We start from the raw sequence: 26310 nt of genomic DNA on the forward strand, positions 1-26310 counted from the left end.
ATGTTCTCTAGTGCTATACCGTGAGTGCTTATACTACCCCTGAATCTTCTACATGTGCTCTAGTGTTACCCTAAGTGTTTACACTACTCCCAGTTCTGTAACATGTTCTCTAGTGCTATACCCTGAGTGCAGATACTACCCCTGAATCTTCTACATGTGCTCTAGTGTTACCCTAAGTGTTTACACAACTCCAGATTCTGTAACATGTAACACTCCTAGTTGTGTAACACATGTTATGTTGTTATTTCAGTAGGCTACACTACTCCCAGTTCTGTAACATGTTCTCTAGTGCCATATCCTGAGTGCATATACTACCCCTGAATCTTCTACATGTGCTCTAGTGTTACCCTAAGTGTTTACACAACTCCAGGTTCTGTAACATGTAACACTCCTAGTTGTGTAACACATGTTATGTTGTTATTTCAATAGGCTACACTACTCTCAATTCTGTAACATGTTCTCTAGTGCTATACCGTGAGTGCTTATACTACCCCTGAATCTTCTACATGTGCTCTAGTGTTACCCTAAGTGTTTACACAACTCCAGATTCTGTAACATGTAACACTCCTAGTTGTGTAACACATGTTATGTTGTTATTTCAATAGGCTACACTACTCCCAGTTCTGTAACATGTTCTCTAGTGCTATACCGTGAGTGCTTATACTACCCCTGAATCTTCTACATGTGCTCTAGTGTTACCCTAAGTGTTTACACAACTCCAGATTCTGTAACATGTTCTCTGATGTTACGCTAACAGCTTACACAACTCCTAGTTGTGTAACACATGTTATGTTGTTATTTCAATAGGCTACACTACTCTCAATTCTGTAACATATGCCCTTTTTTAGCTCAAAGTACAGTATTACCCCAAGTACTTACAGTAATACCAATTCTGTAATGTATGTCCTGGTGTTATCTCAAGGGCATACACTAATCCTGGTTCTGTAACATGTTTTCTGGTCCTACCCCAAATGCTTATACTGCTCCCAGTTCTATAACATGTGTTCCTGTGTTACCCCAAATATTTATAAAATTCCTTTCTTTGCCTCAAGTGCTTACACAACTCCTGAGTCTGTAAATTGTATGCTAGTGTTACCCAAAGTGTTTACACTGCTCCCAGTTCAGTAGTATGAGCTCTCGTATTCCCCATGTATTTATACTCTCCCGATTCTGTAACGTGCTCCAGGAGGCCTCAAACTGTATAGACTAATAAGGATTTCCAGGACATTATGGTCAGTTCAGAAAGAGGAATTGAATTCACTCTACCTCAACACTTAGAGGTTTTACATTTGAGTTAAGCACCAGTGTAAACACTCTAAGCAGTGGTGTAGCCCATTGAAGTCAAAGGTGCTATGGTGTCACTTTATGCAGGACTTTCCCTGTCTGGGCCATTGTACCTTCTGAAAAACATGAAAAATGTCAAATGTCTTGTGATTTTAGAATGGAAAGTGTATTAAAAGTTGCACAAAGCATCTAGTTTGTGTCTGAAAACATCTCAATATAGCATGCAAAAGAAACAGCTTAATTTCTACACTAGTGAGTTTGTTATTCTATGAAAAAGTAAAGTTCACTGTTCTGTACTGATTGTGGGCGTGGTTTGTCCTGCAAAATATCACATTTATGTAATAAATGTCCCACTTTGGGCATTTCTAAGTTTATAAGAGTGATATTTAAAAGCTGTCCATATTTTTGTGCCTTTTTCCCTTGTTATTTGTGTCTCCCTACAGAAGACACCGTGATTACTGGGTGTAGCAATTTCAATTATCAATGCTAGTTTTGTCTTTTTTTATGGACCACTATATTTGGTTTTCTCGCATCTATTTTTTGAACTGTTGGTAATGGGTGATCCCATGTGATATATACTTCATCGTCTTCTATAATGCATTTTGGCTCACTTTCCAATGCTTCACAGCTACTTCAATATTATAATGCTTGCACTATCTCCAGTGCAACAGTCTTTACAAATTATTATGCCTTTCAGTATACAGGGCTTCTGCCATTATAGGTTCATAGGTTCATAGGTTGATACTAGGCTATCGGCCCTAGGGCCTGTACAAGCCTAGCCATAACAATTCCCTGGCTATTTCTTCCCACAATATTTACTTCCCTGGACCCCTGTCTAGGAGGATGACTGACGTGATCCCCGGGGTATTAGTGTATCACTCCCAGCAATAAGATGAGTGACTGTTTCCAATTCTGTTTTACAAAACCTGCATTTGTCTGTTTTTCCGAAATGTTTAATGGACATCTAAACCAACATGTACATAGTCCACTATCCTGGGCTGTCAGTATTAAACTTTCATCTTTTGCTTTAAATTCACCTCTCCTTAACCATTCCTGCATTAGATCATGTTTGACATGAGATTATTCCAGGAGTTTTCTGCACTTGCAACTATATTTATGCATTTTCGACATTTCTTGCCTTCTCATCTGATCCTTCACCTTATATTCTTTCTTTTGTTTTTTGGCACATTCAGTTGCTGCCTGATTTTATCTACTTTTGGTTTGATTACAATTCCTGCTTGACACCGATATGCTTCCGTTAAACTAAGCAGGGAAGTCATCTTAGACTTATTCTCCTCATGTTTTCAAACTTTCACTATGTTTGGATCTTGTGAAGTCAGCAGATATATATGCAGTCTTATGACTGCAAATATATAGATGTAATCAATTTTAAGGAGGCCCATACCTCCTTCAGAACAGGGAATATATAATCTTGGTATACACTGATTTTTATAAATCATTTAATAAGCATGCAGCATTTTTCTTATTGTGTAGTCCAACTATTCCAGTTCCTTTTGGGGCCAATCACCCCAAAACTGTAGGTTAGAACAGGAAGAACAAGCTGGTTTATGGCCTGAGCTGTGTTCCTAGATGTCAGGATGGTTTTCAGTATTAATTTTAGTCTTCTAAAATATTCCTTATTTAGTTTTATTTACATTTGTTTGTTTTATTGTTGATCCTTCATCAGTTTTCCCAAATATTTATACACTCCCTCCTGCTCAAGTTCATTTATGTCACATTCTTGGAGCTACAGCTTTCCTGCTTTAAAGGTTGCATTTGCACATTTATCAAAACCAAATAGCATTCTTATATCAAATGAGAAAGTTTTGACCACTTGCAGCTGTGCTTTCAGTTCCTTATCTGATGAACTATACAGTTTTAAATCATCCACAAAAAAAAAAAGATGAGGTGTCTTTACATTTTGTTGTTTCTTGGGAGCTAAATTGTAACTATGACCTAATTTGTTAAGTGTACAGCTTAATGGGTTAGTAAGCTGCTGTGGTGCAGCGGTAGCATTGCTGCCTTACAGCAAGAGGTTCTCCCGTTCAATTCTCGGCAGGAGCGCCTTCTGTGTGGAGTCTGCATGTCCTCCCCACAGTTGAGTGGCATTCGAAAGAGATGCGTAGAATGGGCATGTCTTCATTGAAGGTTGGGTGTCGAGCTGGTACCCGTAAAAAATCTACTGCCAATCATTAAAGGACCGGAGTTCTGCTGTGGCGACCCCTAACCGGGAAAAGCCGAAATACGAACAACAACAGCTTAATGGGTTAAGGGCAGGACAAAAGAGAAGTGGTGACAAGGAGTCACCCTGGAATATCCCCCTTTGAATTGTTATCACCGGGATGATAATTTGTCCTTTATCATAGCTGAGATGCAAAGTGGTTTGCCACTATTTCATGGTCACTATAATGTAATCAGTCAGTGTAGGTTGTATCTTTTACAGTTGTAAGCACTTTTTTATCCATGACTGTGGGATGCTGTCAGATGATTTTTTGTAGTCTATCCATGCCATACTTAGATTTTCCCCTTTTAGAAATTCTCTGTTATTTTATTTATTTATTATTTTATTTTACATTTGTTGACCGGGATTGTCCGACTGAGCTGAAGAGCTCTTTTTCAGCAGAGGCCCGGGGAGAAAAGCTCCAACATTTTAAACAATTTTCATAATAAATTAGTATGTAACAGCAATGTTACAGGATTATTACAAGGCATTAAGTAGGAATACAATGTTATACAGTGTCAATAATCAGGAGTATAGCAAAACTATTTCAAGATGTATAAAAAGAAATATGTCATTAAGATGAATATAATTTTTGGGGTAAGTGGATACAAAATCCCAGTTTTATTATAATGTAGTTGCATGAAGGCAAGACAATTACAATAGAATGTTTCTCTGAGGCGATTTGCTTAATAGAGTTTAGAAGACAGTAGAAAGAGTAGTAAATAGAGAGAGCTGGTGAGAAGAGTGAGTTAAGGCAGAATATATATATATATATATATATATATATATATATATATATATATATATATATATATATATATATATATATATATATATATATATATATATATATATATATATATATATATATATATATATATATATTTCTGCAGACTGAAATTACACTCTACTGAAACATAATTCGGCCAGACGAATCTGCTGAAACCAGTTTAACTAAACTCCAAACTACTGAACAATGAAACACCAAATGTCAGATATTAAACATCTCTGTAGATACTCTACACACTATAAAATTTAAAGTGGAAAACTTACATTTATTGATGTTTTTGCAGGGTGTCAAGCCACCCTGCACATTTGATATACCAACTCCGAGATCACACTACAGTGGGGAAAAAGGTAAGGCCCAGAAATCTGTTCAAAGTTCCTTGTTCATCATTCGGTAGTTTGTAGTTTCATTCAACTGTAGTTTCGGCAGATGTGTCTCACTGAATTACATTTTCTAGAGTTTAATTTCGGTCTACAGAAGTAGACCCATATAAATATATATATATATATATATATATAAATATATATGTGCATATGGATTCACTTTAGAAGCTCAAAATACTGAAATATCGAATTTCAGTATTTCGAGCCCAGAAAGTTGAATCCTGAGAACAGCGAAAGTTCAGAAGCGTGAAATTCAAAACCTTGAATACCAGAGGTTTTGAATTTCATGCTTCTGAGGTTTCGCTGTGGTTATGTATTCAGGTAAGTGTGTGTGTGTATGTGTGTGTGTGTGTGTGTGTGTTAAGGGTTTTGGGTAGGGGCTGTGGTGTGTGTCAGTATGTTGTGTTGCTGTGATGTGTGTGTGCAAGGAGAATGTAGCTTGTGTGGATGTGTTTTCTGTGTGTTTCTATGTAGTGCGACATCGGAGTGAGATTAAGTGGGGGGGTGTGGGGGGGTTATGTTTGTGTGGGGGAGAATGGTGTGTGTGTGTGTGTGTGTGTGTGTGTGTGTGTGTGTGTGTGTGTGTGTGTGTGTGTGTGTGTGTGTGCAGTAGTACAGCGAAATTCAAAATCTCCGGTATGTGAGATTTTGAATTTCACGGTTTTGAGTTTTCGTGGTTTCGTGGATTTGACTTTCTGGGCTCAAAATACTGAAATTCGATATTTCAGTAGTTCGAGCTTCTGAAGTGAATCCATATATATATATATATATATATATATATATATATATACATACACAGGTACACACACACACACACACACACACACACATATATATATATATATATATATATATATATATATATATATATATACATACATATATAAATAGATAGATCTTTGCATGTATGTCAATACATCAAATTCAAAACATTTAAAAAGCAACTGACTGACTGACCACAAATGGTCAAACAGTTATGTCTCTAAAATGACAAAAGAATTGCTCCCCCACATACCCACACTCCCTGCTATTTATTTATACCAGTTCAGAGATCACAATACAATGGGAAAAGGTCAAGATCTACAATCCCCACTGTATTTTGATCTCAAACTGAAAAAAAGTCAGTACAGTCGATCTCCTGATTTTGAAGCAGCTGTACTGGATTTTTTCCGATTTGACAAGTTGTATTTTGACAAGTTGTATGTAATCCATATATATATATATATATATATATATATATATATATATATATATATATATATATATTGATTGTACTATGAAAAGTTCAACCACAAAATAATAAAAAAATCTGAATCCCAAAAAATAAAATAAATAAATAAATTGAAAAATAAAAACAAGAAAAAGTTTACTTAAAAAAGTCCATTTCTGTTTGTTTGCTGTTCTCACACTACTAAGACTTTCACCCAGATTTAGCCATTCGACACAATTTATCTTCCAATGGCACAAATAGCCAGTGGATTAAATTACCCATGAAAACATCTTCTACAGTGTGTGTGGAAGAAGTCATGAGATTTTTGCCTTTGCTTGTGCATTTTAAGTTTAGACAGCGTAGGTGTGGAGGTGCCTTGGCGGTGCAGAAGGGCTATCAAGAGTTAAGGGTGGTGTGGTGTGGGGAGGGTGGTGATGAGGGACTGCCCAGAGGATGGGGAGGGTGAAGGTGGCAGAGATGATGTGAGGAACTCCATGCAGTCCTTTCCTTAGGGCTACATTTCACCTAAAGTTGGACTGATGTACAATGTACAAGAACACATTTTTACTTTTTTTGGGAGGGAGGTGCTGATGATATTCTGACCCAAATCCAAACCCTGCCCCTCCAATTTTATTTCAAGAGGAAATGTTTATAAGAATTAGATGAAGGATTCATAATTACTTTTAAGGAATGATTATAAAAATTGAAATGCAAATTAACTGAAGATGGTTTGCTGACCGATGGTGGTTTGCAGACTGATTGGCAGTTGGCTTAGAGGACTTAAGAGCTGTTAATGAGCTGTTTCCTGTGGTCCAGCCATGAAAGGCTTGAGTCTCTCACCCTCCACTGAGCAAACTGCTTGACCAGACACCATCCCTGGGCAGAGGATGAAAAAGATCTATGGAGATCAGTGCTCTGCCAGAGAAAACAAATTCAAATATATTCTGATGATATCAGAAATTCCAGGTATTAGATTTTGACAGTTTTACTGCATGAAATATAGTACTGACAGATTTCCATATTTAAGGAAAAATCTCTATCAGAATGAGACATGAAGTTGTAAAGATGCTAAGTATCATAATGCCTGTGTTTTTCCTTTTAATCTTCTTCTTTTGGGAGACAAGCACTACTGGCATTTATTTATTTATCATTTGTTGACCAAGTTAGTTCCACTAGGCTAGTAGATTCTTTCAGGGGAGAGCCAAGGTGGTATTTATACTACTAGAGGAAATTTGGCTGGGGGATTCAGGGAACTTCCTCTGCTCTAATTGATAGGTGTCATAGGATCTTTTACATCTACCTGAGCTACCACCAACTCAGGCAAATAAGACCTCAGTTTAATGTCTCATCCGAAAGCAAACACACTAAGGAGTGAAGTGTCAGCAACTGATCTACCTGATGTGGGAAAAGAACCCACAGCTCTGCAGCAAAGGTGAGTGTTCTTCCTGTTGCAGCACAGGCACTGACTAAGTTAAGGTAGGGTAAATGCATGCATATAATTATTTTCAGCTGAGAACTGGAATGTTTAACTGGACGAGGCTCTGTTTCAACAACAGCTAGAAGAGAAGCTTCACAGATCAGACACTTCTGTGTTTAGAATAACAAATACAGAACAATACCAAAACATGAATATTGAAAAGAGCACATCAGACTGCTCTGGTGGCAGAGAAGGATACAGTCTTAGCTGCAGTCCAGCCTGAGTTTGAACAGTGGCTCAGGGGCTTGATGGTGAAGGCACAGAGGATGGATGAACCCTCTCTGGGGGAGGAGGGAAGCTCCTTATGCATGGACATGCTTGTGCTGTTTGATTTACCTGTTGGAGACTGGAAGAAACAGCACTGTGCTGCCTGGGGGGTGGGTCACGTGGGTGGGGAATCCTGCTTCCTGCTGACATCGGCCTGTTTCTTATGATTATGTGTCTCATTCTTCTCAGGTTTGTGTTTGTAGTAAAAAGCCACGGAAACAAATAACCACAGAAATAGATATAGTCAGGCATTACTTGTATGTGTCTTGTGGGAAAGGAGATGGTACTATCTCCAGTGTTTTCTACAGCAAATGGTTGTACCACTGCAGATACAAACAAATAACCACAGAAATAGATATAGTCAGGCATTACTCGTATGTGTCTTGTGGGAAAGGAGATGGTACTATCTCCAGTGTTTTCTACAGCAAATGGTTGTACCACTGCAGATACAAACAAATAACCACAGAAATAGATATAGTCAGGCATCACTCGTATGTGTCTTGTGGGAAAGGAGATGGTACTATCTCCAGTGTTTTCTACAGCAAATGGTTGTACCACTGCAGATACAAACAAATAACCACAGAAATAGATATAGTCAGGCATCACTCGTATGTGTCTTGTGGGAAAGGAGATGGTACTATCTCCAGTGTTTTCTACAGCAAATGGTTGTACCACTGCAGATACAAACAAATAACCACAGTAATAGATATAGTCAGGCATCACTCGTATGTGTCTTGTGGGAAAGGAGATGGTACTATCTCCAGTGTTTTCTACAGCAAATGGTTGTACCACTGCAGATACAAACAAATAACCACAGTAATAGATATAGTCAGGCATCACTGTATGTGTCTTGTGGGAAAGGAGATGGTACTATCTCCAGTGTTTTCTACAGCAAATGGTTGTACCACTGCAGATACAAACAAATAACCACAGTAATAGATATAGTCAGGCATTACTCGTATGTGTCTTGTGGGAAAGGAGATGGTACTATCTCCAGTGTTTTCTACAGCAAATGGTTGTACCACTGCAGATACAAACAAATAACCACAGAAATAGATATAGTCAGGCATCACTCGTATGTGTCTTGTGGGAAAGGAGATGGTACTATCTCCAGTGTTTTCTACAGCAAATGGTTGTACCACTGCAGATACAAACAAATAACCACAGAAATAGATATAGTCAGGCATCACTCGTATGTGTCTTGTGGGAAAGGAGATGGTACTATCTCCAGTGTTTTCTACAGCAAATGGTTGTACCACTGCAGATACAAACAAATAACCACAGTAATAGATATAGTCAGGCATTACTCGTATGTGTCTTGTGGGAAAGGAGATGGTACTATCTCCAGTGTTTTCTACAGCAAATGGTTGTACCACTGCAGATACAAACAAATAACCACAGTAATAGATATAGTCAGGCATCACTCGTATGTGTCTTGTGGGAAAGGAGATGGTACTATCTCCAGTGTTTTCTACAGCAAATGGTTGTACCACTGCAGATACAAACAAATAACCACAGTAATAGATATAGTCAGGCATCACTCGTATGTGTCTTGTGGGAAAGGAGATGGTACTATCTCCAGTGTTTTCTACAGCAAATGGTTGTACCACTGCAGATACAAACAAATAACCACAGAAATAGATATAGTCAGGCATTACTCGTATGTGTCTTGTGGGAAAGGAGATGGTACTATCTCCAGTGTTTTCTACAGCAAATGGTTGTACCACTGCAGATACAAACAAATAACCACAGAAATAGATATAGTCAGGCATTACTCGTATGTGTCTTGTGGGAAAGGAGATGGTACTATCTCCAGTGTTTTCTACAGCAAATGGTTGTACCACTGCAGATACAAACAAATAACCACAGTAATAGATATAGTCAGGCATTACTCGTATGTGTCTTGTGGGAAAGGAGATGGTACTATCTCCAGTGTTTTCTACAGCAAATGGTTGTACCACTGCAGATACAAACAAATAACCACAGTAATAGATATAGTCAGGCATTACTCGTATGTGTCTTGTGGGAAAGGAGATGGTACTATCTCCAGTGTTTTCTACAGCAAATGGTTGTACCACTGCAGATACAAACAAATAACCACAGTAATAGATATAGTCAGGCATCACTCGTATGTGTCTTGTGGGAAAGGAGATGGTACTATCTCCAGTGTTTTCTACAGCAAATGGTTGTACCACTGCAGATACAAACAAATAACCACAGTAATAGATATAGTCAGGCATTACTCGTATGTGTCTTGTGGGAAAGGAGATGGTACTATCTCCAGTGTTTTCTACAGCAAATGGTTGTACCACTGCAGATGCTGTAAATAAAAACTGCTCTATACAAAGAAGGAACATAGTCATCTAGGTATCAACGTGAGCTTAAATTATGCAAATAAGTGTTCTTTACTTTTGTAATTAATATTACTTTAATTGTTTAGAAATAAAAAAATGCATCACTCGGTGTTGTACTTCCAGTTAATTAGCCTTGTGCTTAATATATATTTACATATTTTTATTTTAGGGTAGATGGAACTGATGTAAAGATTGAAAAGAATGGAAAGTGTTGAAGGCCACATTCCTGAAGGATTGCAGGATTATTCTAAGGGCAAAGGCTGTTCCAAGCTTCTGTTGAATCACAACCCTGTTGTCACAAAATGATTTGTTTCAATAAAGGTTGGAGTTTATCATATATGTGTCTCACAAGTTCTTTTGTTCATTTTTGGCAATTTGCATTATATATGGTAATTCTGTGCAGAATAAGGTTGGTTCCATAATAAATAGTATAATTTATTTCAGCGAACATCGCAAAGAGTGATTCAGTGAAAATGTTATTAATCTGTGGTCCTTTATTCTGCATTTCAAGCCTGCGTGTTGGCACAGTGCAGTGTTTATGCAAGCAATAATGCCCAACAGGGTGTGGGTTAATGTGTAATTAATGCCCTTCTGGGGGTGTTATGAGGGGGTCTATATTATAACATCGAAGTCTAACAACTTCTAATGTTATAATATCGAACTCAGTAGAGCGAACGCTGGAAATAGCAAAGCTGCAGAACACCAAATACTTTCCTAGGAAAAGTATTCAATGGGCCGTTTCTGCAGCTTCGCTATTTCCTCAACTGTGGAGCGAAGGTTATGGACCGGGTTAAGGTAAGTGTGCGAATGAAGGTGAGTGTGCGATTGGGCATGGGTTAGGTGAGTTAGGGTTAGAGCACGGGTCAGGTAAGTGTGCGATTGTGTGGACGTGAGGGTTAGGGTGGGGTAGGTGAGTTAGGGTTAGGGAGTGGGTAAGGTGAGTGTGCTATAGTGACAGACCTTAGGGTTAGGGTTGGGTTAAGGTAAGTGGATAGCTAGTGGTGTATGTATGGTTTAGTGTAGGGTTTTGTGAAATGTGTGTGTGTGGATTATTTATTTTGGTGTGCTTGTGTTGTGTGTATGTTTGTCGGAACAACAAATTTTTTCCCTGGGAAAAAATTTGCTATTCTGACTGTACGGTATTCTCTACTGGGGTTGATATTATAACATTCGAAGTTATAAGACTTCGATGTTATGATATGGACCCTTTATGAGGCCCAACGCTGCAGGCATAGGCATTTCCGCAGTGACTCCCATTTTTCCAATTTCTGACAATGACCCTCTTATCATAACCCTCTGTGTCCTACTCTACAATAACTCAGATGTCTAGGAGCTCATTCTCAGTTCTAACCTTGGCTTGTTGGTGTAGGGGTCTGATTCTCGCTTCAGGTGTGAGAGTTCCCGGGTTCAAATCCTGGACGAGCCCATTTAGGTTGGGAAGTTGCATAGTGGTTAAGATGTTCACTTTTTAAGCACAAGGTGCAGGGTTTGATTCTTGCATGTGGTAAGTGGCTGGGATTATAATGTAAAGGGCACTTAGCCTAATAGTAATTTAACAGCAGATTTGGTGTAGTTTTATGTTGCCCTGACTCTAGGGCACAGGGTCCTGGGTTCAAGACTTGGTAGTGATGACATTTGGGCAAGGTGTGCACAGAGCCTGTCTTGACCTCGCCAAGGCTTTTGATACCATCCCCCACTCTGGAATTATAGATAAACTCACTAAACTGGGCACAAAACCCTATGTCACAAGATGGGTGGCCATCTGGCTCACTGACAGAACCCACACAGTAAAAGTAGCCAAGTCCGACTTCAGACCAGTGATGAGCGGAGTACCACAGAGTTTTATCCTGGGTCCTCTCCTGTTCGGCATCTACTTCTCTGAAGTGCAGGCCAACACACAGAAGATCTTTTGCTAACAAAGATCCAGATGACTGCAAACTGGGAGTCTTAATATAATCACCTATAGATGTAGACATTCTACAAAAGGGCCTCACAGAGACAGATGCTTGGTGTCAAAGTCATGGCCTCAAGCTAAATGCCAAGACATGCATTGTCATCTCTTTTGGGAAAAACTCTGTACCCATGAACTACCACATAGGTGGTAGTCACTAAACACTGAAAGTGTGATAAGAGACCTCAGGACACAGGTGGACAGTAGTATCTCCATTGATAACCACATTGCCACAGTAGTCAGAAAATCCTTCTATGTGGCACACCTCATCACAAAAGGGTTCTCCTCTAGAAAAAAGGAGGTAATTGTTCCTCTCTACACATCCCACATCAGACCCATTATAGAGTACAATGCCCCATTTGGCATGTATCTCACAAGACACCTACAGAAATTGGAAAGGCCACAGAAAAACCTCACTAAGAGGATTACTGGAATCAAACAGATGCCATACGCAGACCGCGTCAAAAAACTCCAGCTCTACTCCATCGCATATCACATACTCAAGAGGCGATCTCTGCCTAACATACAAAGCTATGTCAAATCCAGAGCTGTTGGATATGCTACACTTAAAGAAATCCCAATCTCTCCATACTACATGCTCCAGGGACCTAAACCTTGTCATCACAATAAACAGAACATGCTGGAAAGATAGATTCCTGTCCCAGACACTCCCCATACTCTGGAACAAACTACCCATTCATGTCAAGCAAAGCTCCTCATTGGCCTCTTTAAGAAAAATCTTGTCGAATAGGATGGGAATTAGAAAATTCACCCCGGGGATAACTTCTGCAGCAGTGCTCAACAGGGGCACAGGAAAATAATTTTCTTGGGTGGCGAAAGCCAGGGAACCTTTTTGGCTAGGCTTATATAGGCCCCAGGACTGATAGCCTAGTACCTACCTCTGAACCTCAGCTCCTTTAGTTTCTCTAATAGCTGCATGCAGGAGCAACTCAAAGGTTTTGCTATTATATTTAAGAACCACTGGCAAAGAAAATAAGGATCTCAGAAATTCAAAGATATAATTGGTATGGTAGTCAAGAAAAGCGGGCTCTGTTTTCAGATGCCATTATTTTGTACCTAAAAAACAGAAAGGGACATTACAGTGCCATGGAACATACTGAGACAGTTTCAAATCTTTTTGGGATACTAAATGAATTAATCTCAAACAAAGGCAATAGCAGTAAACTATGGACCTACAGTACATACAAAATTGGTTCAGTAATATCCATACTTATGAGGACATGATAAAATGAAGTATTTAGGAGTATGGATTAAAAATGATTCTGGTGTGGCAGCTAAGGATATGTGGGAAGAGACTAAACTAAAGATAATACAAAAACTGAGAAAATGGAAGCTGTGTTATATGGATATTGATGGTAAGGTACAAGCAGGTAAAATGTTTTTAGTCTGTTTAATCTTATACACAGGTCAGGCATATTTTTATCAACCAGAGGAGTTGTGGATAACAATTAATAAAGAGCTGAAGGGTTTTATCTGTGAGGGGAAGATGGCAGGAGTCAAGTGGGATACGCTTAGTCTTCCAACAGAACAATGTGGATTGGGATTACTTGATTTGAAGGGGTATTTCAGAGCAACACAGTTAAGGCTCCTATACATAGCACAAGCAGAAAACTATAATTCAAAGTGGGAAGACATGATGATGAAATGGGGGAAGTTCAAGAAAGAAGAAGAGACTGTGAGTTTGGATGCAGATCTTTAAGGTGAATATCAATAATCATAAAGAATATTATATTCATAAAGTAGCAGAAAGTATACTAAGAACTAAACCAACACAGGAGTGGAGAAAGGAGATTCTGCTAATAGGGATGATTATAATTAGGGGTGCAGAATGTAGGCAACAGGGGACTGACATTTATTGGAGAAAACTGGCAAAGGAACCACGGTATTTGGAGAAAATAACTAGAGAGGGAAAGGTAATAGAATGGGAAGATGCCAAGAATTTGTTTGGACTGCAGGTTAAACATTGCCTTCCCAGAAGTGACATACCTACATTATCCTTACCCATCCATCCACCAAACAGAACATACCTACGTTATCCTTCCCCATCCATCCACCAAACGTGACATACCTACATTCTCTTTACCCATCCATCCACCAAACAGAACATACCTACGTTATCCTTCCCCATCCATCCACCAAACGTGACATACCTACATTATCCTTCCCCATCCATCCACCAAACGTGACATACCTACATTATCTTTAACCATGCATCCACCAAAAGTGACATACCTGCATTATCCTTACAAATGCATCCACCAAAAGGGACATACCTGCATTATCCTTACCTAACCATCCACCAAAAGTGACATACCTACATTATCCTTACCCATCCATCCACCAAAAGTGACATACCTACATTATCCTTACCCATGCATCCACCAAAAGTGACATACCTACATTATCCTTACCCATGCATCCACCAAAAGTGACATACCTACATTATCCTTAACCATGCATCCACCAAAAGTGACATACCTACATTATCCTTACACATCCATCCACCAAAAGTGACATACCTACATTATCCTTACCTATGCATCCACCAAAAGTGACATACCTACATTATCCTTACATCCACCAAAAGTGACATACCTACATTATCCTTACCCATGCATCCACCAAAAGTGACATACCTACATTATCCTTACCCATGCATCCACCAAAAGTGACATACCTACATTATCCTTACCCATGCATCCACCAAAAGTGACATACCTACATTATCCTTAATAACCATGCATCCACCAAAAGGGACATGCCTACATTATCCTTACCCATCCATCCACCAAAAGTGATGTACTTATATTATCCTTACTCATGCATCCACCAAAAGTGACATACCTACGGTATCCTTAAGCATCCATCCACCAAAAGTGACACACCTACATTATCCCTGCCCATGCATCCACAAAGAGTGACATACCTACATTATCCCTGCCCATGTATCCACAAAAAGTGACATACCTACATTATCCCTGCCCATGCATCCACAAAAAGTGACATACCTACATTAGGTACCTAGATGATATGTTCTTATTATTTAAAGGTAGCTTGGATGAGGTTAAAAATGTTATGATCATTTTATCAAAATTAACCTAATTTCTTGAGTTTGCATATCAATTTGAAAGACAGGCCATTTCTTACTTGGATGTGTGGCTGAAAAAGGATATACTGAATAACAGAGACATAGCCCGAATATACCGTAAACCTACATTTTCGAATGATTTCCTCCATTTCAGCAGTAATCATCCCTTTTACCAGAAAAAAGCAGTTGTAAAGGGCCAGCTAGTTAGGGTGGTCAAAATGATAACACTAGATATCGAATTTGACAAGGAGTGTCAAAGCCTCATTGGTCTGATCCGACCATAAGCTAATTACCCTAGATATCCACATCCTGTCCCCACCCCCTTTAAGGAAACCATGGTAAAGAATTTCTCCAAAGCCAACTTCATGCTTCTTAAGACAGAAGTGGTGAACTTCATGGCACCCATGCAGATGGACAATACAGTTACGACTACTGAATCCTACACAATTGCACTTTATAAGCACTTACATGAGTGCATGGATTGTGCTATCCCAAACAGAACCAAGACACTATCCTCCAAAAAAAGGAAGCCAATATGGTGGTCACCTGCCATAAACAAACTGTACAACAGAAGGAATGAAACTGTTGCAAAAGAGAGTAAAATCCCACGAGTGGAGGAGCTCTCTGGTCAGCCTCAGTAAGAAGCTGCGATACCTGATAAAATCCTCCAAAGCTAGTTACAAAAACAAAATCACCACTGATTCTAAAGACAACCAGAAAGCGTTCTATAGCTATGTCAAGAATCTCAATGGCAACACTCAGATCTGCTCTGAGTTACAGCACAATGGCACTAAATATACAGACCCAACTGATATTGCCAACATCCTGGCAGATAGGTTCAGTGCTAACTTTATCCCCCTCTCACCCCCTAAAGAGCCCATCTCTATACCAGAAGAATGCAAAGTTCCTGTAATCATGGCTGCACAGGTAAACACTACACTCTCCAAAGCCAAGAACACAGCATTCATGGGATCAGACAACATCCCAGGCTGCATTCTACACGAACTACAGAATGAACTGGCACCTCACCTAAGTGCCATGTTTAATCATAGCCTCACCTCAGGCTTTGTGCCTGCTGAATGGCACACAGCAACGGTTATTCCACTCCACAAGGGGGGAGCCACTACGGTCCCCGGGAACTACCACCCCATTAGCTTGACAAGCCTGGTCTGCAAGGCCATGGAATGTATCATCATGGAACTTATAAACAAAGACATTGGTAATCTCCAAACTCTGGACCCCACCCAGTTCGGGTTTGTAAAAGGCAGATCATGTCTCCTAAACCTGATAGACTTCTTTGAAGCAGTCACCAAAGCCGTAGACAAGGGTAAGGTGATTCACACAGCCTATCTAGATCTTGCCAAGGCTTTTGACACCATCCCTCAGTCTGGAATTATAGATAAACTCACTAAACTAGGTATAAATCCCTATGTCACAAGATGGGTTGCCAACTGGCTCACTGACACAATCCACACTGTGAAAGTAGCAGACTCCAAATCTGACTTCAGACCAGTGACAAGTGGAGTACCACAGGATTCAGTCCTGGGTCCTCTCCTGTTTAGTATCTACTTCTCTGAAGTACAGGCTAACACAGAAGGTCTTTGGCTAAGGAAGTTCGCAGATGACTGCAAACTAGGAGCCATAATCAAAACTCCTAATGATGTGGACATCCTACAAAAAGGCCTCACTGAGACAGATGCCTGGTGTCAAAGCAATGGCCTCAAGCTCAATGCCAAAAAGTGCATTGGCGTCCCCTTTGGTAAAAACTCTGTACCCATGAACTACAACATAGGAGGTAGTATACTTAACACTGAAAGTGTGATAAGAGACCTTGGGACACAGGATGACAGTAGTCTCTCCTTTGATAATTACATCACCACAGTAGTCAGGAAATCCTTCTACATGGCACACCTCATCACAAAAGGTTTCTCATCCAGAAAAAAAGAGGTCATTGTTCCCCTCTACTCATCACTCATTAGACCCATTATAGAGTACAACGCCCCTTTTGGTATGTACCTCACAAGACATCTACAACAACTGGAAAGGCTGCAGAAATACCTCACAAAGAGGATTACTGGCCTCAAACAGATGCCCTACGCAGACCGTCTCAAAAAACTCCAGCTTTACTCCATCGCATATCACCTACTCAGAAGTGATCTGTGCCTAACATACAAAGCTATGTGAAACCCAGAGCTGTTGGACATGCTCCACTTAAAGAAATCCCAATCCCTCCGAGCTACATGCTCTAGGGACCTAAACCTTGTCACCACAATAAACAGAACATGCTGGAGGGATAGATTCCTGTCCCAGAGACTTCCCATACTCTGGAATAAACTACCTATCTATATCAAACAAAGCTCCTCATTAGCACTCTTCAAGAAAAATCTTGATGACTGGATGGGAAATAGGAAATTCACCCCAGGGATCACCTCTGTGGCTCTACTTGACAGTGGCACAGGAAAATAATTTTCTTGAGTGGCAAAAGCCAGGGTACCTTTTTGGCTGGGCTTGTATAGGCCCCAGGGCCGATAGCCTAGTACCTACCTATGAACCTATGAACCTATAAAATTTAAAGGGGGTGTTTACGAGGAGAGGCTACCCTCCCTCCCTCTTAAATGACATCATAGCAGAAGTGGGAGAAAAAGGCAGGTAGGCAACTTCCAACCCATTTTAAGCAAGGGCACTGATGAGGTCGACAATCAGCTAACTTTAGTCAACTTTCCTACTGAAGTAAGGGTAAATCTAGAGTTTTTCACCAGTTTTACCTCTGCTTTTTCTAGTGATGCTATTAAGTTGAGAGAAATCTTTAATAAAAACTGGGCAATGATTAACAATGATGCTGATTTGAGAAATAAATTAGGTATTGGGCCCAAGATTACTTTTAAAGGAGGTTGTAACCTCAAGACATTACTAGACAGGGAGATTAGCCCTTATGTTCCAAACAGGGGCATGAAAAAATGTGGAAGATGTTCCTCTTGTAAACATATAGGAACAAGCACATCCCTTATGGTTGGGAACATAAAACATATTCTAGTGGGGAAATTTGATTGTAGCACTAAGGGAGTTATTTACCTAGCCAAATGTCAACAATGCCCCTTTTTCTATATAGGAAAGTCGGAAAGGCAATTTAAGCAAAGAGTACACGAACATCAGTATAGCATTAGCAAGCAGGATAAAACTAATGCTTTGGCAAAACATATTTCACAATTCAGTAATCATTGTTTCCTTTATACCATCATTTTTTAGTACATCGTAACCCCGGGGGGACCATGGTCACTTAGATTACAGGAGAGGGCGTTACTTTGGAAACTCAAATCTAATGCATTTTCCTACCCTGGGCTAAATGACTCTTGCTCTTTAAAATGTGTTTTGAAATTAAAAATCCTTACTTGGTGAATAACAGTTATGTTGGATATATATGTATTTTATACATATATACATGCATATTTTATACATTTATGTTTTTAAAATATTGATTTGTAAGTTTTATAGTATTGTATTTTATTTCTGTAAACATTTCTGTAATTATTTGCATTAATTAATGTGGGAGGGAATGTGATGTCATAAATTAACCATTATTTTATTATTTAAATGATGAAACAACCTGATTTTACTTGTCTGAAGAAGTTCCTTCACTCTAAGTGGATGAAAGCACTTACAATGGCATTCTTTATTTTGGAATTTGGAAGTGTTTGTCGTGCTTGCATATTTATAACATATCTACATTACCCTTGCCCATGTATCCACCAAAATGACATACCTACATTATCCCAACCCATGCATCCACCAAAATGACATACCTACATTATCCTTACCCATGCATCCACCAAAAGTGACATACCCACATTATCCATACCCATGCATCCACCAAAAGGAACATTCCTACATTATCCTTACAAATGTATCCACGAAAAGGGTCTACCTGCATTATCCTTACCTAAGCTTCCACCAAAAGTGACATATCCACATTATCCATACTCATGCATATAACAACAAAGAAAAGTTCTTGTGCTTGGTGTGTCTGCTCACAAAGTGTCACCATTACTGAGTGCTTCTTGTACTGTAAAGAGTTGCCTAGCAAGGTATTGCCATTATGGGGACATTTCAGTGTGCTGTATGCAGTTATTCGCAAAGTGCAGTTACTTAGAAAGCTATTAAATTTTGGGCAACAGATGTTCGATTTATTCACATTGTACAGTTGCTTGATATGTTTCTTGCATTAATAAAAGGTGTTTCTTGCAAAAGATTACAAGAGTATTACAGAGCTCATGAATTACTCAGTTGCATCAAAAAGTTCTCAAATGTTTCTTAAAATGATGACTTTAACAAGTGATGGCACATGACTTTAGCATTTCTGCCTTTACCAATTACTTTAGCATTTCTGCCTTTACCAATTCCGAAAGTATATTGAGTAATAATAAATGACTTTAGCATTTCTGCCTTTAACAATCAAAGATTCTATAAAATATTGATAAGTCCGAGAAATTATTTCACTAAGCTCCGTAACGCATTGAACAGTTCAAAAAGTTATTTCGCAAAATACAGTAAAGGATTGAAAAATCTGAGAAAGTTATTTCACAAAGTACAGTAAAGCATCGAAAAGTCCGAGAAGTTTATTTTACAAAGTCACGTTATTCAAAAGTACTATGAGTTTGTTCATTCATGTAATTCTGATGAGCTCAATGAAAGAAAGTAAAAGTTCAGGGCACAAAGGCATTGAGCAAGTACTGTTTATGCCAGTTACTTATGCACATGTGTATGTATTGACCTATTAGCCTGACGAGTCTGGTCTGCAAAGCCATGGAATGTATCATCATGGAACTCATAAACAAAGACATTCGTAACCTCCAAACTCTGGATCCCACCCAGTTCGGGTTTATGAAAGGCAGATCATGCCTCCTGAACCTGATCGACTTCTTTGAGGCAGTCACCAAAGCCGTGGATGAGGTTAAGGTGGTTCACACAGCCTATCTTGACCCTGCCAAGGCTTTCGACACCATCCCCCATTCTGGAATTATAGCTAAACTCACTAAACTAGGTATAAATCCCTACGTCACAAGATGGGTTGCCAACTGGCTCACTGACAGAACCCACACTGTAAAAGTTGAGGACTCCAAATCTGACCTCAGAGCAGTGACAAGTAAAGTACCACAGGGTTCTGTCCTGGGACCTCTCCTGTTTGGTATCTACTTCTCTGAAGTACAGGCTAACACAGAAGGCCTCTGGCTAATGAAGTTCACAGATGACTGCAAACTAGGAGCCATAGTCAAGTCCCCAAATGATGTGGACATCCTACAAAAGGGCCTCACTGTGACAGATGCCTGGTGTCAGAGCCATGGCCTCAAGCTCAATGCCAAAAAGTGCAGTATCATCACCTTTGGTAAAAACTCTGTACCCACGAACTACCACATACGCAGCAATCTACTTAACACCGAATGTGTGATAAGAGACCTTGGGACCAAGGTGGACAGTAGTCTCTCCTTTGATAGTCACATCGCCACAGTAGTCAGGAAGTCCTTTTACGTGGCACACCTCATCATAAAAGGGTTCTCATCCAGGAAAAAAGAGGTCATTGTTCCCCTCTACTCAACACTCATTAGACCCATTATAGAGTACAGCGCCCCTTTTGGAATGTACCTCACAAGACATCTGCAGCAGCTGGAAAGGCCACAGAAGTACCTCACAAAGAGGATTACTGGCCTCAAATGAATGCCCTACACTGACCGCCTCAAAAAACTCCAGCTTTACTCCTTAGCATATCACCTACTCTGAGGTGATCTCTACCTAACATATAAAGCTATGTCAAACCCAGTGCTGTTGGACATGCTACACCTAAAGACATCCCAATCCCTCCGAGCTACACACTCCAGGGACCTAAACTTTGGCACCACAATAAACAGGACATGCTGGAGGGATAGATTCCTGTCCCAAAGACTTCCTATACTCTGGAACAAGCTACACAAATATGTCAAGCAAAGTTCTTCATTAGCAATCTTCAAGAAAAATCATGAGTGAATGGGAAATAGGAAATACACCCCGGGGATCACTTCTGTGTCTCTGCTCGATAGTGGCACAGGAAAATAACTTTCTTTTGTGGCATAAGCCATGGAACCTTGTTGGCTAGGCTTACATAGGCCCTTGGGCTGATAGCCTAGTACCTACCTATGAACCTATGAACCTATGTGTGTGTATTCATGCATAGTTGCAAGATCCTTCGCTGGTATGTGTTGATATGGCAGATGGATTTTGAAAACCCCAATCACTTGTGTTTGATCGGAATATTGCAGAGAAGTGGAGAACATTTGAACAAGAGCACAATATTTTCATACAAGCATCTTATGCAGATAAAGATGCACATACCAGGGCATTCATTTCACTAAACCTGACAGGATCTGAAGCCATAGAAAGAGAGCGTTCATTTGTATATGCACCAGCAGTGTATGAAGCAGAAGGTACAGACCGCCATATTGCTGTGCAAGCTGAATCAAGGGAGGACCCCGAGTGTTTGAAGAGCAAGTTTAGAGAAATGTGCAACCCCCAGATGAATGTTACATTAGAGAGTTATTTGTTTTACACAAGAGATCAAAAACCAGGGAAAACATTTACAGCTTATATAACTGACTTGAGAAACAGAGCTAAAACATGCCAGTTTGATGATTTAAAAGATGAGCTGATAAAGGACAGACTTGTATGTAGTATTAATAGTGCTACTGTAAGAAAGACTTTGCTTTGTGACAGTGATTTAACATTAAGCAAGGCAAAAGAGATTTGTCAGATCTATAAGGTAACAGAAAGGCATAAGAGTATGCTTGCGAGTGACAAAAGCATGGTTTCAATGAGCTCCACAGCAAACTTAGTATTCAAAACGTGACAAACAAGAACAGGCCTAAGCATGTGGCAGCTACAGGGTTTACAAAAAAGCCACAAGGTTTTCTAGCAAGTTCCAGAAAAAGTGCAAGGTCCACTGCCAGCTCAGTGCAACATAAACATGAATCAGCAAAAAACAGAATTTAGTTTTATTGTTAACTGTCGTAATTGTGGTGCAAATCATGAGACTAAAAGACAGAAGTGTTTAACATTTGGTCAGCAATATCACAAGTGTAAAAAATGGAACCATTTCCAAAAGTTTTGCAAATCAAGTAAGTAAAGAAAGGTTGCACAAAAAAGCAAGTTTATCAGGTATAGCCAAAACATTCAGCTTTCTATGTAGATGGTGTATCAGTGCTTGGAGAAAGAAGTGATGCAGTATACTTATTAACAAGGAGTGAAGTGTTTTGTATGGTCCAGATTAATGGAAAATCCACAGAGCTCAAAGTAGACACTCGGTCAAAGTGTAATGTTATATCAGCAGATACATTTGCAAGAGTGAGAATTAATGAACAACTCAATGTAACCAGCAGTGCGAGACTTGTTGTTTATGGAGGTGAAGAAATTTGAACCGAAAGTTCAGTGTTCTACTCTTCTCTTTATCCAACCAATGACAATGCAATGCCCATGGATGGATGTCCCTGACTGGACATCTGCTCAATTGGACCCCCAAAGTTCCTCACAAAAAAGGAAAAAAAACTCCAAAAATCTGTATATGCTGCCCAGATTGAAGAAAACTACAGCTCTATTCAGTTGCATACCTGCTCATCAGGTGTGACATGTACTGACACATGTCCCATGTCCAACCCCATCATAATCCATCTCCAAAAATCCAAAATCCAAAAAAACCAAAACCAAAGAGAGAGAGCAAGCTTAGCGATGATAATAGGATAAATAGGAATGGGGAGGATGGAGAGATCACTCAGAGAGAGAGATGCTATAAATGGAATAAAATCCCCCGATCGCAGAGCACCTCGTTGGCTGGCTTCTGTTCAAGAGAAATCTTGACCTGTGGATGGATCATAGGTTAATTATCGATGAATCTGTGTCTGTGCTGCTGGACAGCACAACAACAAACTAATGCAGTATTTTTTTTTCATATAGGGGGTGGTGTAAGCAAAAAAACTTTAGGGCTAGGCTAAATGCTGCTTAGCAGATATAGCCTAGTATAAACCTATGAACCTATGAAATAAATAAAATAAATAAAATAACTTTCATGTTATCTGGCAGAAAACTGTTACAACTTGTTATTCTATGTAGTCCGATGACCAGTGCAATCTTTATTAGGTCCCAAAGATAGTTTGAGAATGAATCTGCTTTCTTTTGCTAAAGAAGGTCATTATGTGAGTGCAGTTTCAAGTTCCAATTTTTCCAAAGCCATTTTCTCAGAGTATGCTATTTTTGATGACAAATTGGGCAAACTTCCAGTTGCATATTCCATGAAATTAGACGCAGAGGTCAATCCGGTAGTTAGATCAGCAAGAAGTGTTCCAATAGCTATGCAAGATAAAGATAAAGCTCAGTTGGATAAAATGATGCAGCAAGGTGTGATTTGTCCAGTCACAGAACCAACTGAATGGATGTCGTCCATGGTAGCCACTAATAAGAAAGGCTCAGATGAAATTAGAATATGCATTGATCCAAGAGATTTGAACAAAGCATTAAAAAGACCATGTCATCCAATGCGCACAGTTGAAGAAGTTGCAACTCTAATACCAAATGCCACTGTATTTTCTGTTTTGGATGCAAAGAGTTCATTTTGGCAAGCGATGCTTGATCACAAATCCTCTTTTCTAACTACTTTTGGTGCTCCGTTTGGCAGATACAGATTCCTAAGGATGCCATTTGGAATAAATTCTGCAAGTGAAGTCTTCCAGCATGCAATGGAACAAAATTTTTCAGGTTATCCTTGTGCCATAATAGTAGATGATCTATTAGTTGGAGGCAATGGTGAACCCACAGCATGACAAAAATCTCAAGAAAGTTCTAGACAGAGCACGTGAAGTAAACTTAAAACTCAATCCTCTGAAATGCAAATTCAGACTTTCAGAAGTTATGTATGTAGGACATTTGTTTACAAGTACAGGCTTGAGACCTGACCCAACCAAGCAAGCAGCTATTTTAGACATGTCAGCACCAGACAATGTACAAGGTTTACAGCATTTTCTGGGCATAGTCAACTATTTAGGCAAATTTATACCAGATTTCAGTGAGCTGAGAGCACCTTTGAGTGAGCTAACACACAAAAATGTTGCATGGTCATGTTTGCATCATCAGAAGGCATATGATGACCTTAAGCAGAAAATTGCCACTCCATCTATGTTAAGATACTATGATGTGAATAAACCAGTTGTTCTTTCCTGTGATGCTTCAAAATTTGGTTTTGACGCAGTTATTCTTCAAGAGGGCAGACCAGTAACCTCTGCATCTAGGATGCTAACTCAAACTGAGATACAGTATGCACAATAACTCAAAGTGAGATGCAGTATGCACACTAACTCAAAGTGAGATGCAGTATGCTCAAATTGCGAAAGAGCTTTTGGCTATAGTATTTGTATGCTATAAGTTTCATGATTACATTTATGGTCGCGCTATTCAGATTGAAACTGATCATCGACCTCTAGTTACTATTCTAAATAAGCCTATGCATTCTGCTCCAGCAAGATTACAAAGAATGATGCTCAAATTGCAAAAGTACAATTTCAAAATGGTCTGCACTAAAGGTAAATTGCTCTATCTGGCTAATACCTTATCTAGATCACCTTGAAGTACAACAGAACAGCTTGATGAAACTTTTGACTTTGATGTGATGTCAGGTTGCAATTTTTCCACCACTAGACTTGATGAGTTGAGATCACACTCAGATTGATTCAATTTTGCAAAAGCTCAATCACTACATTACTGTTTGATGGCCGTAAAGGCAATCTAGTGTACCACCTGAAGTGCAAACTATTCCTTACAGAGATGAATTGTTGATGGAAGATGGCATTATTTTCAAAGGTCCTAAAATTGTTGTTTCTGCTTCCTTACAACAAGAATATATCCAGATTTTGCATCATGGCCACCCAGGTTTATCATCCACTAAGGGAAGAGCAAGAGAATTGGTATTTTGGCCTTCATTATCAAAAGACTTTGATGGAGTTCTTTCTTCTTGTTCAGTATGCAATAGTACTAGATCGCATTTGCAAAGAGAACCACTTCAACTAAGTCCAGTTCCTGAATTACCTTGGTATACAGTAGCAACTGATATCTTTGAGTGGAACAATCAACACTACTTGGTTTTGGTAGATTCTTATTCAAATTGGTTTGAGAATGATTTGCTACCATACGTAACCTCAACAGCTGTTATTACTAAGTTTAAACATCATTTCTCAATTCATGGTAGTCCACACAAACTTTTTTCTGACAATGGTACTCAATTCACTAGCCAGTTGTCTCAGTACATGTCACTGGCAGTCCTGAATATCCTCAATCCAATGGTCTAGCTGAACATGCACTACAGATTGCAAAGCAATTACTTGAAAAGTCAAAGTGTGACAGTACAGATGTATTCTTGAATTTGCTTAATCTCAGAAACATACCCTGTGATGATATTCTTGGCTCACTTGCTCAAAGACTACTTTCCAGACAAACTAAAACTACGCTACCTATTTCATCAAGTTTCTTGCAGTCTAAAACCTAAGAACAATAAAATCATCAAGGCTCAATTGTTTAAGAAGCATAATATCCATAAATCTAGTTATAACAGATTGAGCAGATTACTTCATCCAGTGAGGGAAGGAGAGATGGTAAGAATCCAGACAACAAAAGGTTTTGATTGAAAAGATAGATTACAGGCATTTGTGCTGAGCTGAGATCTTATTTGGTAAACTCTGAGGGTGTGGAGCATAGCAGGAATCGCTGATATCTTCTTCCTGTCAACATCATTGCAGTCACAACATTGTATCTGTGATGCAGGCTCTAAATCAAAGAATGAGTCGGACATTGTTTCTAGAATAGAATGTGTTCAAAAATCTGATTCTGTTCAGAAAGTGATTTGAACATTCCACAGGTCAACCATTTTGCAGAAAGTGTCCCAGTTGCTAAATCTAATTCCCAGTTTTATGTCACACTGTATGGATGAGTTTGTAAGCCTAGTATGAAATATACACCATGATGGACTTGATTGCACACACATATATATATATATATATATATATATATATATATATATATATGTGTGTGTGTGTGTGTGTGTGTGTGTGTGTGTGTGTGTGTGTGTGTTACTTAGTATTGTATAATGTATGCATGTAATTACCTGTGATTTTTGCATACCAAATAATCTCATGACAAATTGCATGATCTATTTCTCAAAGAGGTAGGATGTAGGTCAGAGTGTAACGTGTGTGTGCTATATCTTT

The 26310-nt window shown here is 39.2% G+C and overlaps 1 protein-coding gene across 1 annotated transcript in view; it reads right to left on the bottom strand.

Annotated features, from left to right (window-relative positions):
* Positions 1 to 8465: 8465 nt before the first annotated feature.
* The window catches only part of LOC122800380, a 473875-nt gene continuing 456030 nt past the window's right edge, over positions 8466 to 26310 (bottom strand). The window contains exon 3 of the mRNA XM_044069828.1: positions 8466 to 9949. Coding sequence (XP_043925763.1) covers positions 8466 to 9869 — 1404 coding nt within the window. The 5' untranslated portion in view covers positions 9870 to 9949. The remainder of the gene's footprint in view (positions 9950 to 26310) is intronic.

The sequence above is a fragment of the Protopterus annectens genome, chromosome 4.part0 (genome assembly GCF_019279795.1).
Source record: "Protopterus annectens isolate FY-2018-M chromosome 4.part0, PAN1.0, whole genome shotgun sequence".
NCBI classification, from domain to species: domain Eukaryota; kingdom Metazoa; phylum Chordata; order Ceratodontiformes; family Protopteridae; genus Protopterus; species Protopterus annectens.